This window comes from Erithacus rubecula (genome assembly GCF_903797595.1).
Source record: "Erithacus rubecula genome assembly, chromosome: 10".
Taxonomy (NCBI): domain Eukaryota; kingdom Metazoa; phylum Chordata; class Aves; order Passeriformes; family Muscicapidae; genus Erithacus; species Erithacus rubecula.
In genome coordinates, this window is record NC_136662.1 from 13,748,767 (window position 1) to 13,762,743 (window position 13,977).

Genomic DNA, 13,977 nt, shown 5'->3' on the forward strand with positions numbered 1-13,977 from the left:
TAGCTTGTGGAAAGAAGGCAACCAGATCGACCTTCTCTCCCACCATTTCCATGCAGCTTAAATTCACCTCCCTTGTCCATCTTTTCACCATGTTACTACTTCTCTGAACTCTTTCTCAGCCACAGCCTTGTTCCTTCCCCATTTCCCACTAAGCCCTTGCCAGCTCTATCTTGCCCAATCCTTTTGTGTGTCTTTGTCACTCAGACCTGGCAGCACAGCTGCCCTACAGTGAATTCCACCTGCAGCTGTCCCCTGGCCAGGTGGGGACTCTGCCCACAGCTCAGGAGGACACTCAGTCAGGCAAGTGCTGTTGGGCACAAGAGCCCAATGTTGAACAGAGCCATGTGCTGCTCCTCGTGCAAGTACCACACTTTGGACTGCCCTCAACAGATCCCCCTATCATACAAATTATGGTTTTAAACAGATGGTCGAGTTAGTTTGTAAAAAAGACTATTAGTTCAACTGCAGTTTGGTAAGAGAGCAGTGCTGAGCTGGGTAGTATTGGTTCTTTATCCACACTTCTTTTTGTTGCTGAAATTACTTTACAAAAAAAATCCCAACTTAGTTTTACTCGCATAGGTCATGCCAGTGGTTTTACTATCATAATTCTAATACCTTGCTTGTGTCTTTGGTCTCTATTTCCTCTCTACTCACTGAAGCCTAAATTCCTGGGAGACAGCAAGCCACCAGTACTGGCTGCAGTTCTTCGTGCCATCCACAGAAACAAGCAGCAAACAGGATTGCAGCTTGTCCTGTACACTGATGCACAACCCAAGAGGTGGAGAATGCAGATGTTTGGTTCAAGCATCACAGAACCCAGCAGATGGAAACTCTGTGCTGATGCTTCAGTAATAAATTACCGAAAAGTATCAGTAAGTTTAAAATATCAATCAGCTCAAATAGAAACAAAACATAATTATCTCACTATGTTTTATGCACAAAATTATTTATTTCCTTCTACTAGGGCTCTCTTAAGTGGGGTAAAGATTGCCAGGACTACCACATTGCTACTCAGATTGCAACAGGGCAATTTGCTGTTTATCCAGCGATGCAGATGAAGCTGGAGTGGCTAAAAGTGCCTTCAATAATCCGAACAACTGCAAGATGGTGAGATTTCATTCTAGTTTTTGATAAATATATGTCAATGTTCCAAATAATTGCAGGTTCAGTTCTGCAATTTCCAAGCTGGAAAAATTCCTCTTAATGAGTAGGATATTATAAAATCAGATTACATATATTTGCTTTCTCTGTATTCATTCCCTCAGAGCATACTTGCAAGAAAACCATTCGGGATGATGGGATTCACCTAATCTATTACAGACTTGTAATTTGACTTGAATTAGGAGATTGGTCTTGTCATCCTTCCTGATTCATGGATGTTCAGAGCAGAAGCCTAGCCTTGGTTTTCTGAAGAAGCCAGTCTCCTACTTAATTTCCTAATAGAGGCACTTGCCTCTGGGATATCTGCTTTTATTAGAGGAGATGAAACCATCCAATTGACTATCCTGGAGCAAAGCCACAGAACTTGCCTTTTTTTTTCTGCTCTGAGACTATGCCTTTTCATAAAGGAATATTTTTTGTATTTCTCTATTTGAGCCCCAAGCTTGTTTGGAAACTCAGTTGTAGAGATCCCTCCATCAGCTTATTGACAGTCTTAATGGTCAAAGGATCCTTGCCTAAAGTTACCAGTGCAGGACATATTAATGTGAATATTAATTTAACACTTTTAACATGTTAGTTGGAGTGTAATTGATGCTATTTTGAAGTTTGAATGTGTTTAAAACAAATTTGCCACACTTTTCTTCCCGTATCGCTCTCCCATCCAGCCTCCTGAGACCTTTTACACCAATTAAAGATATATATTTGCTTGCCTCTCCTTTCATATACAACATCACGTATCACCAAACCCTGATGCTAACACAGGATGCATATTGCTTTATGGGGGTATTTTAGTGTGAACAAATAATAACTTTTTTTTTTTTTTCCAAAGACAGTTAATTTTAATCACTTACTTCCTTTTTTTTTCAGGGTTTACTCATTTCTTCCAGGAGCTGCCTATGTGTTTGGGTTCTCCCAAAGGCAACAGCCTGGTCCCTCTCACCAGGCAACCTTGGTTATGGCTTTGACATCCCCAAGAACCTGTGATGTTGTCTTTAAGATGCCAGAGGTAACAATTTTCACCATCTTTTATCCTGAAGCAGTCAATACCTAGGAAATGGATGATTAATCGCTCTTTTAACCTGCTGATATTAAAAAAAAAACCCGCAAAAACAACCAAACAAAAACAAATTATAAAGAAGCTGCCTTCACAAGACATTCTATTCATGCATTTGGTTTTACTTTGAAAATATCTTACAACATATTTGTCTTTCTCATGTAGCATGGAAACATATGAAATAAGAAACAGATTATGACTAATAACATGTTAATAAACAACTTATTAAAAAGCTCACTCCTCCTAAAATCTTCAGGTTTTGCTGTGTTCTGGAAAAGACAGTAAAACCAGGCTGTTGAGACAGCCAAACAGCAGCACTTGATGTATAGGCAGAAAGAGGATGTGCACCTCAGGTAAGCAAACTGTTCAGCCTGAGAACAAATGTGATATACAGCTACCCAAAAAGCTGCAAATTGGTGACTATCCAAATTCACTTATAGCACTGCTGTTCCATAGGTTGCAGATGTGTCACACTGTAGAACTGTTTCATGCTGTAGACAGAAGACTTGATTTCTTTTTCACTCTGACCAAAATCCAGATGCTAATTTAGATTTCAGTCAGCACAGTTCTCTTGGAACATTAGAGGAAAATACTACCTTATTTCTACACTGTATTTTGCATTTTCATTCATGTTTGTTTCCTGAATTTCAGCTCACAATTTATGACACGGCCATCAGTCTCCCCCTGCCAGTCCCTTCACATCCGGGTACAATGATCACATTTCCATCCTCTGACTGGAAAGTCCTTTCCCAGGCAACACTTTCAGTCCTTGAAAGTCTTAAAGGTCAGCAAGTAACTATCTGCACAGACATTGATTGATATTGTAAATTTTTTAAACATGATTTACACTTTTTGATGAAATTTTTAAAAACTTATTTATTTTCTTAAAAATCAGCTGGACAACAGATAGAAACAAAGCATCTATATGAATATCTCTGAGACAGCAGGATGTAAAGAAATGGAGCCATACAAGGAAGATGAAACATTCAGTTTCATGCCAAATAGTGCTTCCAAATACATCCATTCCCAAATTCATCCATTTCAGCTTCACTGCAAAAATTGTTTGTGAAGAAAATACAATAAAAAATTTGTGAGAGGAACATCTAAGTGACCTCTGATTTGGGGTGCTCTGCTTAATTAGCACTGTTATGTTGAAGCTGAAACAGCTCCAAAAGTATACTCATTAATTTCAAATCCTCCACTTTGAGTTTGAAGGGATTATTGTTTGATTAATGCTGTATTAAGAGCTAATCACATTATACTTACTTAGGGTAAGTTTTAAAATTAAAAGCTTTAAGTAATCCTGCAATAAGAAGTCACATTTTGCTTGGAATCAGTGGGATAATATCATACCATGCATATTTATAAGGTTCCTGTCCACAGCAGGGGGATTGGAATTAGATGATCTTTAAGGTTCCTTCTAACCTGAACCATTGTATGGTTCTGTGGTATTTCTTTGGTAAGCACCAAAACTAATCTGTATTAATCACAACTGTTGCAAAATATTTTCTAATCAGAGCTGGTAGGATTTCCAACAAAATTCCATTACAGTGAAAAAGAGAAAAGTGTAGTGTGGTAGTTTTTCATACCCAGCTTCTAACTATTTCTAGTTCTGGTTATGACTAAATAAAGGTATCAGAATTTCAGTGAACTTTCTCTAGTGTTAATGATATCTGAATTGTTATCAACCTTTGTGAAATTCTTTTGACAACAGCAAAGTTAGAAAAGCCAAAATGCCACAAACCAAGATGCACCAGCACCAGCTGTGAGTAGAATTCATCCCACACAATGACTGAACCATGGGGGTGCTGTCCTGCTGCCTGGGGACTGGCAAAGTTTTACTTTTTAACTACTACAAATCTAAAATTTCATCTGAGAGAATTAATTAACTTCTATATTGGTACATGCAGAACCAGGAGATATTTTTTCTTTTAATTACAAAACTAAAATCATTTCACATAAATCCTAAAATGCTTACTTTTTACTGTTTTCTTTTTTTTGTTTTGTTTTGTTTTTTTCTTTCAGGTCATTGTACAGTTTTCCAAAATACGATCACAACCTTCAATGGTGTTGAATTTAACTATTCAATGCCTGCAAATTGCTACCATGTCTTGGTGCAGGACTGTAGTCCAGAGCTTAAATTCCTGGTGATGGTGAAAAGACTTGAAGAGTCTGCTGACCTTACAGCAATAAATATCAGACTCGCCAGCCAGTAAGTAATTGAAAACTTGACAAAAAATAGATGCCAAGCTGAAGATGCTATAAACGAAAATCAGATTTGTCGGGCAGACTGGCACTAGCATCAGACTCATGCAAAAAGTACTGATGTCAATGGAAAGATATCTAGGAGTGTCACTGGGGTTTGGGACTTTGTCTTTTAAAAGTGCTTCTGGAATATATCTGAGGTATATTCACAGTAACCTCAAGTCTTTACTGCCCCAAAATCTTCATTAATTTGTTAGAATTTAACCATCTCATTTCAGTACTTAGTGATTAGGCAGACACATAAACTATAAATCCAGTAAGAACTATTGTAATCATTAGTCTGGCGTTCTACGCTAAGCTAATAATTAGAACAAATTAGAACCCACACCCATTACAGCAGGGTTGCTGAGAAGTGGACATAGCTAAAAAGGGCATTACTTATCCCAGATTACAGACAGTCTCTTGGGATATCTCTTGGTACATAATGTTCTAATTTATTTGAAATTAATTTAAGATACACTTTGTTTCAGCCTGGAGCAATCACCCCTAAATTGTATGGGATTATGCATACTAAAATCATTGTAGTGAGTGTTCTTCAAAGCACATAAATAGACTTTGATCTGTAAGGTTTCATTACAAGCAATTATTTATTTCTGACAAATGTGTGCCTAACTGTGCCATAATGTTAGAGAGACAGAGGGAATTCCCTGCACCTGTTTTGTGGAGGAACACAAGGATGCTTGTTTTATAGACTGTATCTTTTGTGATAAAGACATTCCTCATCACTGAATCATTCCTGATTGTTTCCTACAATTGTATGGATGTGCTTTTGATGTGCTTGAGCTTCATGTTTCTTCATTAGAGCAAGCACTGCTCTGATGAAAATACAATACACAGACTGTTCAGGCTGTAAGAGAACTGCCCTAGGGAACCCAATCTTCCTTTGAAATGTAAAGCACCTTTAATTTATGTGAAGGTAATAGCAATTAGGTTGTTCTGCAGCAAGGCTCCTGTAGCCTGGTGTCTTGCTGCCTGAGCCATGGCCACGAGCAGGCACTCAGAGACCAGTGCAGCAGAACAAGGGGTACTGGGAGAACTCTGCTGGCAGTCAGTCACATCATCCTGGGCCCCTTCAGTCTTCCTCCTCAAGGGCAGAAGGTGATTCATGCCAGAATGATATGAGCATCCTGCAGTGATGGCTCTGCCAGAACAGGAAATTATAAACTGAGTAGTGCAAAGGAGAAGCATTTGTTTACATTCATTTCCTTTATTTAAAGTGAGGTTGACATGTATGTTTCCAATGGACTCATCCAGCTGAAGATTAATGGTGTCCAAGCCCCAAAAGATCTTCCATACACATCTAATTCTGGTAAGATACTCATCTTTAGATTTTGTTTCATCTTTCCTGGTCTTTTGTAGAGGGAGAGAACACGATATTGCAAACATCTCACAAGATAAAGATCATCCTGATTAGAGAAGCAGGAGATTTTATCATACCTCCATGCATGCTCATCTAGTGGGTGGCAAGAAAGATGAGCAAAGAAAGAGATGCTGATCTTGTGCATCTCTGCACAGAGCAAAAAATGGAGGGCTGTGGTACATTTTGCTGATTCCAGAGACCCACAGAACAAGCATTTAGATGACGCCTGTCACACCCACCCCTGTGAGTGGTTCAGCTTTTCTCAGGGCAGGGAGCAGTAGTCTTTTTACCTCTCAACATCTCTTTTGAGTTTCTTTAGAGCGTGCATTATGTCCCCATGAACTTAACAAATAGTTCGGGGTGCACCCTAAAACAATAACTTCATTTTAGAAAATATCTCATTTTGCTTTCTTGTTGCAGCTGCAAGCATGCTGATCAGCAGTGAAAAGAAAGGACTGACACTGAAAGCCCCAGATTATGGCATAGATAAACTATATTATGATGGGCATAGACTTGAGGTAATGTTTAAGTTACTCTCAGTGGGTTTAGTTTAGAAGAAAAGCATTTACATGCAGCTTTTCTGTACTTTCACAAAGGTTAAAATTGCTTTCTGGATGGCTGGAAAAACATGTGGCATTTGTGGAAAATATGATGCTGAGACAGAAAGAGAATATCAAACGCCCAGTGGATATTTAGCTAAAGATGCTGTGAGTTTTGGTCACTCTTGGATCATCTCAGAAGACCCCTGTGCTGGAGGTACTAAGATTCCAACACATATTAATATCATTGCCTTCAAGTAATTAATTAATCACATGAATAGGTGGTTTATATTAATTGTAGCAGAGTCATCTTGTTTTTTGCTATTTTTGTGGTTAGTGGCCACAGATTAAAAGAAGAAAAAATGAAATCTTTTCCTGAGTTTGGTAGCTCACTGCAAGTTCTAGTTTTGTTGGGTTTTTTTATCAATTCATGCATTGTGTGGTTACCTAGATGCATACCTAGATGAACACATGCATAGTGTGTTCAACTTAAAACTCCCTAAGTTGATAAGTTAGTATGAAAATGAGGCAGTTTGACTGTTGACAAAAGTAATTTTATGTCATCTTTAATAGTTTCATTCTTTATTTTCATTCTGTTATTTCCAGGCTTTTAACTTAGATTTTTTAAAAAATCATATCTAGCCCTGACTACCAAATTAGGGGGCAGTTGAGGTGGGAAAAACTTGTTTTAATTTCCTTGGGCTGAATGTTAACACAATTTGAAAACTCCAGCCTGGTTGATTGATTGCTCTTGCCATATAAGTGAACATGAATGTGGTGGTTACATTAGGATGCACTACATATTTAGTGTGGAACACGAACTTCTGGCCGTGTGTTGGCTTTTCTGTAATGTATTCTTAGATCAAGCTTTTTGGGGTCCAGGAAATCCTGGATAATAGACTTAAGGACTAAGCTATTCAGAGATAGGTGTGACGCTGCTCACAATGCAGAAGGGAATAGATGTCTAGGAGCCACTGCTGTCCCCAAATAAAGTGCTGTCTTAGTTTGAGTGTCAGCTTGACCAGGTTTTCACATGTATCTTTTTGGATTTGGACATCAGTGTCCCGCCTGGATCCCATCTGACAATCTGTGCTCCACGCGCCTCATTTTCTCACAGCCTGAACCTTTGACAGAAAATTGATTCTCTTCAACCAGATTAGTTTATCTAGCTCGTGTCATACTGTTCATCATTGGTCTTAGTGTTTGCTAATTCTACAAATTAAGTCCAGAAAGTTATTTATATAAATTCTGTGCATGCTTTAAGAGAGTTTATGTTTTATAGCTTGTAAGCTGCAGCGCAAACTTGTCAAAAGTGAGAAGCCAGTTTCATTTGAAAAGACGGCAGCAAAATGCTTCTCTGTGGAGCCAGTCCTTCGCTGTGTGAAAGGCTGCTCAGCAACCCAGACTGTTCCCGTGTCCGTGGGTTTCCACTGCGTCCCAGCCGGTGAGTCTGGAACACTCAGTTTGTGTGTCTGGGGTTCTGCGGAACCCCGCGAGGTGCCCCGCACTAGCTGTACCCCGATAAATAACCAGCCCCTCTCTCTCTCCTTTAGACTCCGCTCTCAGCCTGGACGGGCAGCCCAGGCTGGACCAGAAATCTGAGGATGCCGTGGGCACTGTCTCCGCTCACACAGCGTGCTCCTGCCAGCAGCAGTGCCCGGCCTGAACCCGCACGGACCCGCTCCGGGCCGGCTCTGGCAGCGGGCATGAGTCCCGTCTCCCCCGGCAGACCGCTCTGCTTCTTCTCCCGGAGATGCTGGAAACACCCCGGGCACGCGTTCCCGGATGAGCTTTCAATAAACAGCCGCTCTGTGAACGCGCTGGGCCCAGCTCGTTTGTCCTGCACACGCGGCGCGCTGAGGGCGGCTCCGGCCGGGCCCGCCCCGGGGCCGAGGCTGCGCTGAGGGCGGCTCCGGCGGCCATGGGGAGGCCGTGGGCCGGGTGGCTGCTGCCCATCGGCCTCCTGCAGCTGCTGGGCCCTGCCGGCGCCTGCCCCTGCCGGGACCCGCGGCTGTGCCGGCCCGTCACGGGCCCCGCCGGCTCTGAGGTGCGCGGCCCCGGGCCCGGGCGGGCGCAGGCGGGGCCGGGCCCGGCGGCAGCGCCGTTCAGCTCCCGGCAGCCGCCTGCGCTCGGCCGGAGCCGGGCAGTGCCCCCGGGCTGGTTGGATTGCGGGCAGTGTCCCCGGGCTGGCTGGTTGGATAGCGGGCAGTGCCCCCGGGCTGGTTGGAGTGCGGGCAGTGTCCCCGGGCTGGCTGGTTGGAGTGCGGGCAGTGTCCCCGGGCTGGCTGCAGAGCGGGCAGTGCCCCCGGGCTGGTTGGAGTGCGGGCAGTGTCCCCGGGCTGGCTGGTTGGAGTGCGGGCAGTGTCCCCGGGCTGGCTGGCTGCAGAGCGGGCAGTGCCCGGGCCCGGCTCCCCGGCTGCCATCCCCGCCAGCCGCTTCCCCCGGCGCCGCCGATGTGAGAGCCGCGTGGAGAATGAGAAGTGCTCGGGGCTAATTAGGGTGCTTTTTACCCCTTTTCCAGGTCTTTGTGTTTGATGTGGGGAAGGAAACCTGGAAATCCTACGACTGGTCTAAAATTACCACTGTGGCAGCTTTTGGAAAGTACGATCCTGAGCTCATGTGCTATGCCCACTCCAAAGGCTCGAGGGTAGTACTGAAAGGTTGGTTACATTGGGAAAACGTGGGTGTTCATGATATGTGAATAAGAAGATAAGGTACTACACAAGGCTATATTACCTTAACATCTTATATTCAGTCGTATGCAAAGTATTAAAATCATTAAGAGAATGAATGAATTAATAAGGCTTTAATGAACCCAGGAATATAATACCTTAAGATTTTACATGTGCTAGTATGCAGGATATTGAAACCAACACTTGATTGTGCCACAGTAGTAACAAAACCATACCAGTGACATCTTAATAAAAGTTCTGTATCAGGGAACATCATTGCTATGGAGGAAGAGGGAGGAAAGAAAAGCCTGTAGAAAATAGTTATTTGGGTCTGTATTCTGAATCTTATGTGGAGTACCCAAAAGATAAAGTAAGGGAAGAGCTTTTAAGTAATTTTTAGTGGTTTTCGTTTAAATGAGTCTGTCTGTATAAGGAAGAGGTCGAGTTTTAAAACATGAATACTCGGGAACTCTGTGCAGGTACAAATGCTGATTAAAAAGACAAAGTCCATTGCATGTTGTAATTACCTTTTGGCTCAGTCGAGAAAAAGCAGAATCCAAGACTACAGTGTGGAAAGCAACAAAGGTTAAACACAGAAGTATTTTCTCCAAACATGACCAGTGGAAATGCTAAAACTACTTTGATTTTAAGAAAGGCAATTTACAGTGGCTAAAAGAATATTAAGCAGAATTAAGAAGATTAAAATTATAGAAAAACCAGAGGAACTAATTTTAACACCACTGTCTCAAAGAAGCTTGGTAATCTCTTCTGGGGTGGCTTCTCAAAATTCTGCTTGGGAGAAAAAGTGAACCCCTTTGTATTTTACCAGTATTGGTATGGGCATTTCTAATGTTGTGTTTAAATTTGTTAGTTTACTAAAGACAAACCTTTCCTTCTTATTATTACTGTGGTGCAAATGCAATTTAACTCTTGAAGGCCTCTTGTCCAGGTGATGTACCTCTTAAGGAAATTGTTGATCCTGCTAAAAGAGCAGCATGGATATCCCAACAGGTGGACCTTGCAAAAAAACAATATATGGATGGAATTAATATAGATATAGAGCAAGAAGTTAATGAAACTTCCCCTGAGTATTATGCACTGACAGAGCTTGTTAAAGAAACTACAGATGCTTTTCACAGAGAAATAGCTGGATCACAGGTAATGTACTTTATACAAACATTAAATTTTAACTTTATGAAATGTGAGGACTTTTAGCAGTGCTGTTCAGCATATGAATAGGAAAAAGTTTATGCAGATCTAAATATAATATTCTAGTGAATGCTTAATTATGAATGTTAGCTGTGATATGATCTTGTAAGAGTCACTCTTTTTGACCTATGTGAATTTAAATGAGAGATGGGCTTCGCTGAGATTTGTAGATACAATGTTAGTGCTGTGTGAGCTGGCAGTTTTTAGTGTACCTTAATGAATTGTTAAAAGTAAGGCATACACAGCCTTCTAGGGCAGAAGCTTGACAGTGTTTTGCTAAACCCATCATGAAAGTTTTCATGCTTCATATTTTTGGTAATTTTCATATTATATTTTAATTTCTTTGGTGCTATATACTCATTTTATTGTCTTCTGTTTGTTTTATCAGATGAGCAACTTCTCCTATAGTTCATTATTATCAAGATGTGTTAAACTGTACCATTTGGGAAAATATTGTCTTCAATAGCTTTTTGTTTGGTTGGAGTTTTTTTTGGTTTTTTGAAATGGGTAACAAGAGGACCTAAGGGCCATACTTGATACTAAGTTGTGCATTTTTCTTTCAGGTAACATTTGATGTGGCTTGGTCTCCATCATGCATAGATAAGAGGTGCTACAACTACACTGGGATTGCAGATGCCTGTGACTTCTTATTTGTGATGTCATATGATGAACAGAGCCAGATCTGGACAGACTGTATTGCAAAAGCCAATGCTCCTTACCTGCAGACTTTAGTTGGTAAGAGCAAAACACCTCCCCGGGAGTCAGAACATTCTATTTGTTTACATGGATAGAAAAGATTGTTTTTTCTTAGGTTTATTTTGTTACTGTTGCAGTCAGGCTTTGAGTATTCTCAGATATATGAAAACAGTATCTCTTACCCTTCTGACCCTACAGGCAGACCTTTAGCACTTGTGTGTTGCTTCTTGTAAGGTCATGAGTGCAAAGAACGCTTTTAGAATGGCAAATGGCAGCCAGAGCAAGTTGTCTGCCTGGGATTGCAAAGAACCTGAAACATTCCTCTTTGTGAACCTCTGCTCAGGGCAGATGGTTTAAAGTGTGAGCAGCTAGAGCAGTTACTGGGATCTCAGCAGAGCAAGCCTCTCACTCACTGGAGAGTACAGGTGAAGGCAAAGCACAGCCTGCACCTTGGCCTCTCTCTGGGGATCATGCAAGTTCTGCAGTGGCTCTGGCTCTAAATTAGCTGCAAGAATAAAAAGCATAGGAAAAGTAAATAATGCATGTTAATTCTTATTTCCTTCAAAACTAGGATATGAAGAGTACATTGCTCTGGGCATTGATCCTAAGAAGCTTGTGATGGGTGTCCCCTGGTATGGCTATGACTACATCTGCCAAAACCTATCCACGGTGAGGTGAAGGTTATTTGTTTGCAATCAAACTGGTTGTTTTTTTTTTTTTTCCTTGGAAAGATACAACTAGATTTTGGTGATCTTGTTTTTGGACTAGGAAATACTGTTGTCGGATGGATAAGAGCATCAAGCTAGGACACTAAACAGAATTGTTGCTTGGCTGATAACTGATGAGCAGTGTGTTATCAGACAAGGCATTTTAGCTCCTTAGGCAGCCTAAACCCCATGATAGCCAAGCACTGTGTTTGAATAAGGAGCTATAAATGTTATCTGGATGAAAAGAGATGATGTCCAAAGGCCCTACAACACTTGTATGTGCCTTCTCCAAACCACTGTAAAGACAAACCATAACAAACTTATGACTGTTACAGCATAGCAGTTTACAAGGTCTCAAGATATTATACCTATGAAAAATATAAGGGTCAATTAAAGATGGAAAAGATAAGACAACTGTTTATGCTGAATGATATCCATCCAGCCCTGTATTACTGCAGATTAAAGAAAATTTAGCTGTTTTAATTTACTTTTCTCTGCAAATAGTGTCTGCCAAAGTTGCTTTAAGATTTGGAATTTTTGTGGCTCTAATGCCTTTTGTGAATTGTTCTTGGCTATACTTCTAGACTGGAGTTGAGTATACCTTACATGAAACTCATGCCTCCCTATTTCTTTCTCAGGATCATGTTTGTTCCCTTCCCAAAGTGCCTTTCCGTGGGGCTCCTTGCAGTGATGCTGCAGGGAGTCAGGTCCCCTACTCAACCATCATGAAGCAGGTGAACAGTTCTCTTTCAGGGCTGCTGTGGGATGAAGTACAGAAGGCTCCATTTTATGAGTACAAGGTAAGAGTCTTTTTCCAAGACACTGTGGTGTGGAGTAAGTGTTCATGAACCATAAGTCTTTGACTATAAAGTTATTTGGATTAGATTCTTCCTTTTATGTTTTCTACTTCTTTTTTTTTTCTTTTGGTATAGTAAAGGATTGCTGGAAATCTTGAATTCCTAGTCTGAGAGGGATGCAGTGCCTGAAAACTACAGGAGTAATAAAGATCTTTATTACTTTCTAGGCTTCTTGAGATACTGCATCATGTCAAAAAGGACATTTTGGCACAAGGATATCCTATAGCTGTGTCCTTCACTGTTATAGTTACTTTCATGAGTTGATAAATTATTTAAACTAAAAAAGATTCCAAGATGCTCTTAATTTTGTCTAGCTCAGTACCTTACATGAGCATGGCATTCTCTTCTGCATTAATAATTCTCTTCTGCATTAGTTTTCCAAGTAGACACAGTGAAAGAGTCCATAAATTACTGTGCTTACAAGAACACCACATTTTGTCTTGTTTCTTTAGACATTATTTAAGTTTCACATGTAGGTGATTAAAAAATGTTGTAAGCAATGACCAGGTAAAAGCTGCATAACCTTGAAACAATTTTATAACCTCCTCTAAAACTGTTTATTGCTTAAAAAATCCCACAATCTCTAACTAAATTCACCTGTTAGCTTAGATACTGTATCTGAAATTTTAGACATATTTAAAAAAATATGAAAATGCAAACTAGCTAAGTCTTTTCATCTAACTTCAGTTAAATTGTGTTACTGCTTTATAACTTATACAATTAAAAAATGTCCAAGTATTTGGCTTAGAATTTTTAATTGTCCTGTGTGACAAAGAATTGGTAAATCAGGAAAATATTATATAAATCTACATAGTTTGTATATCTGGGGTTTTAATTGTGTTCAAGAGAAAATGTAATCACTGACACTAGTGTTTAAATGTTTTTCTAGGATTCTGCTGGTCAATTCCACCAGGTATGGTTTGATGACCCTCACAGCATCTCTCTAAAAGCAGCATATGTGAAGAGTCGAGGCTTAAGGGGCATTGGCATGTGGAATGGAAACAGTCTTGACTATTCCAGGGAAGCTGCAGCAGAGCAACAAACTCAAGCAATGTGGCAAGCTCTGACACCATAAGAACTATGTGAACCCTTGATTTAGAGTGATGAAAATTGGTAATTTTTTTATTTTGGCTTACACTATCACAGATTTTGACTTTATAGAAATATATTGTGATTACAAAAATTTTGAAAACTAGGCAAATTAATCTTGTTATTTTATATGCAGAACTGTATTTTCATTCTTCAGAACATTCCATTGTTGTTTTGGAACAATATTCCTTGCAGCAGTAGGATTTTTTAAAGACAGTTCATCCTTTTAATTTTTCACAGTTACTGTGAGTTAGTTAATGCCTGAGCCCAGTGTGTATCTGGTAACAAGACCAATAGATGGATCTACAGGGCAGTCTCATGCTTTGCTAAAGCTGCCAGGTACAGCAAATATTTATTCCTGTGCAGTC

At 40.5% G+C, this 13,977-nt stretch overlaps 2 protein-coding genes across 2 annotated transcripts in view; both read left to right on the forward strand.

The window, feature by feature from the left end:
• The window catches only part of LOC306805843 (vitellogenin-2-like), a gene marked incomplete at its 5' end in the record, with an annotated part of 49,086 nt that extends 40,981 nt beyond the window's left edge, over positions 1-8,105 (forward strand). Inside the window, 10 exons of the mRNA XM_079314055.1 lie at positions 660-872; positions 965-1,107; positions 2,029-2,167; positions 2,867-2,999; positions 4,241-4,427; positions 5,698-5,789; positions 6,261-6,358; positions 6,437-6,596; positions 7,662-7,823; positions 7,933-8,105. Of these exons, the coding sequence (XP_079170181.1) occupies positions 660-872; positions 965-1,107; positions 2,029-2,167; positions 2,867-2,999; positions 4,241-4,427; positions 5,698-5,789; positions 6,261-6,358; positions 6,437-6,596; positions 7,662-7,823; positions 7,933-8,045 (1,440 nt within the window). The 3' untranslated portion in view covers positions 8,046-8,105. The remainder of the gene's footprint in view (positions 1-659; positions 873-964; positions 1,108-2,028; positions 2,168-2,866; positions 3,000-4,240; positions 4,428-5,697; positions 5,790-6,260; positions 6,359-6,436; positions 6,597-7,661; positions 7,824-7,932) is intronic.
• A 116-nt stretch (positions 8,106-8,221) lies between these two features.
• Positions 8,222-13,897, forward strand: CTBS (chitobiase). Its single transcript, XM_079314498.1, has 7 exons — positions 8,222-8,426; positions 8,901-9,039; positions 10,001-10,209; positions 10,824-10,995; positions 11,528-11,625; positions 12,302-12,463; positions 13,410-13,897. Exons 1-7 carry the CDS (start codon positions 8,301-8,303, stop codon positions 13,593-13,595), a joined length of 1,092 nt encoding a protein of 363 aa, XP_079170624.1. The 5' UTR covers positions 8,222-8,300; the 3' UTR covers positions 13,596-13,897.
• Positions 13,898-13,977: the final 80 nt, after the last annotated feature.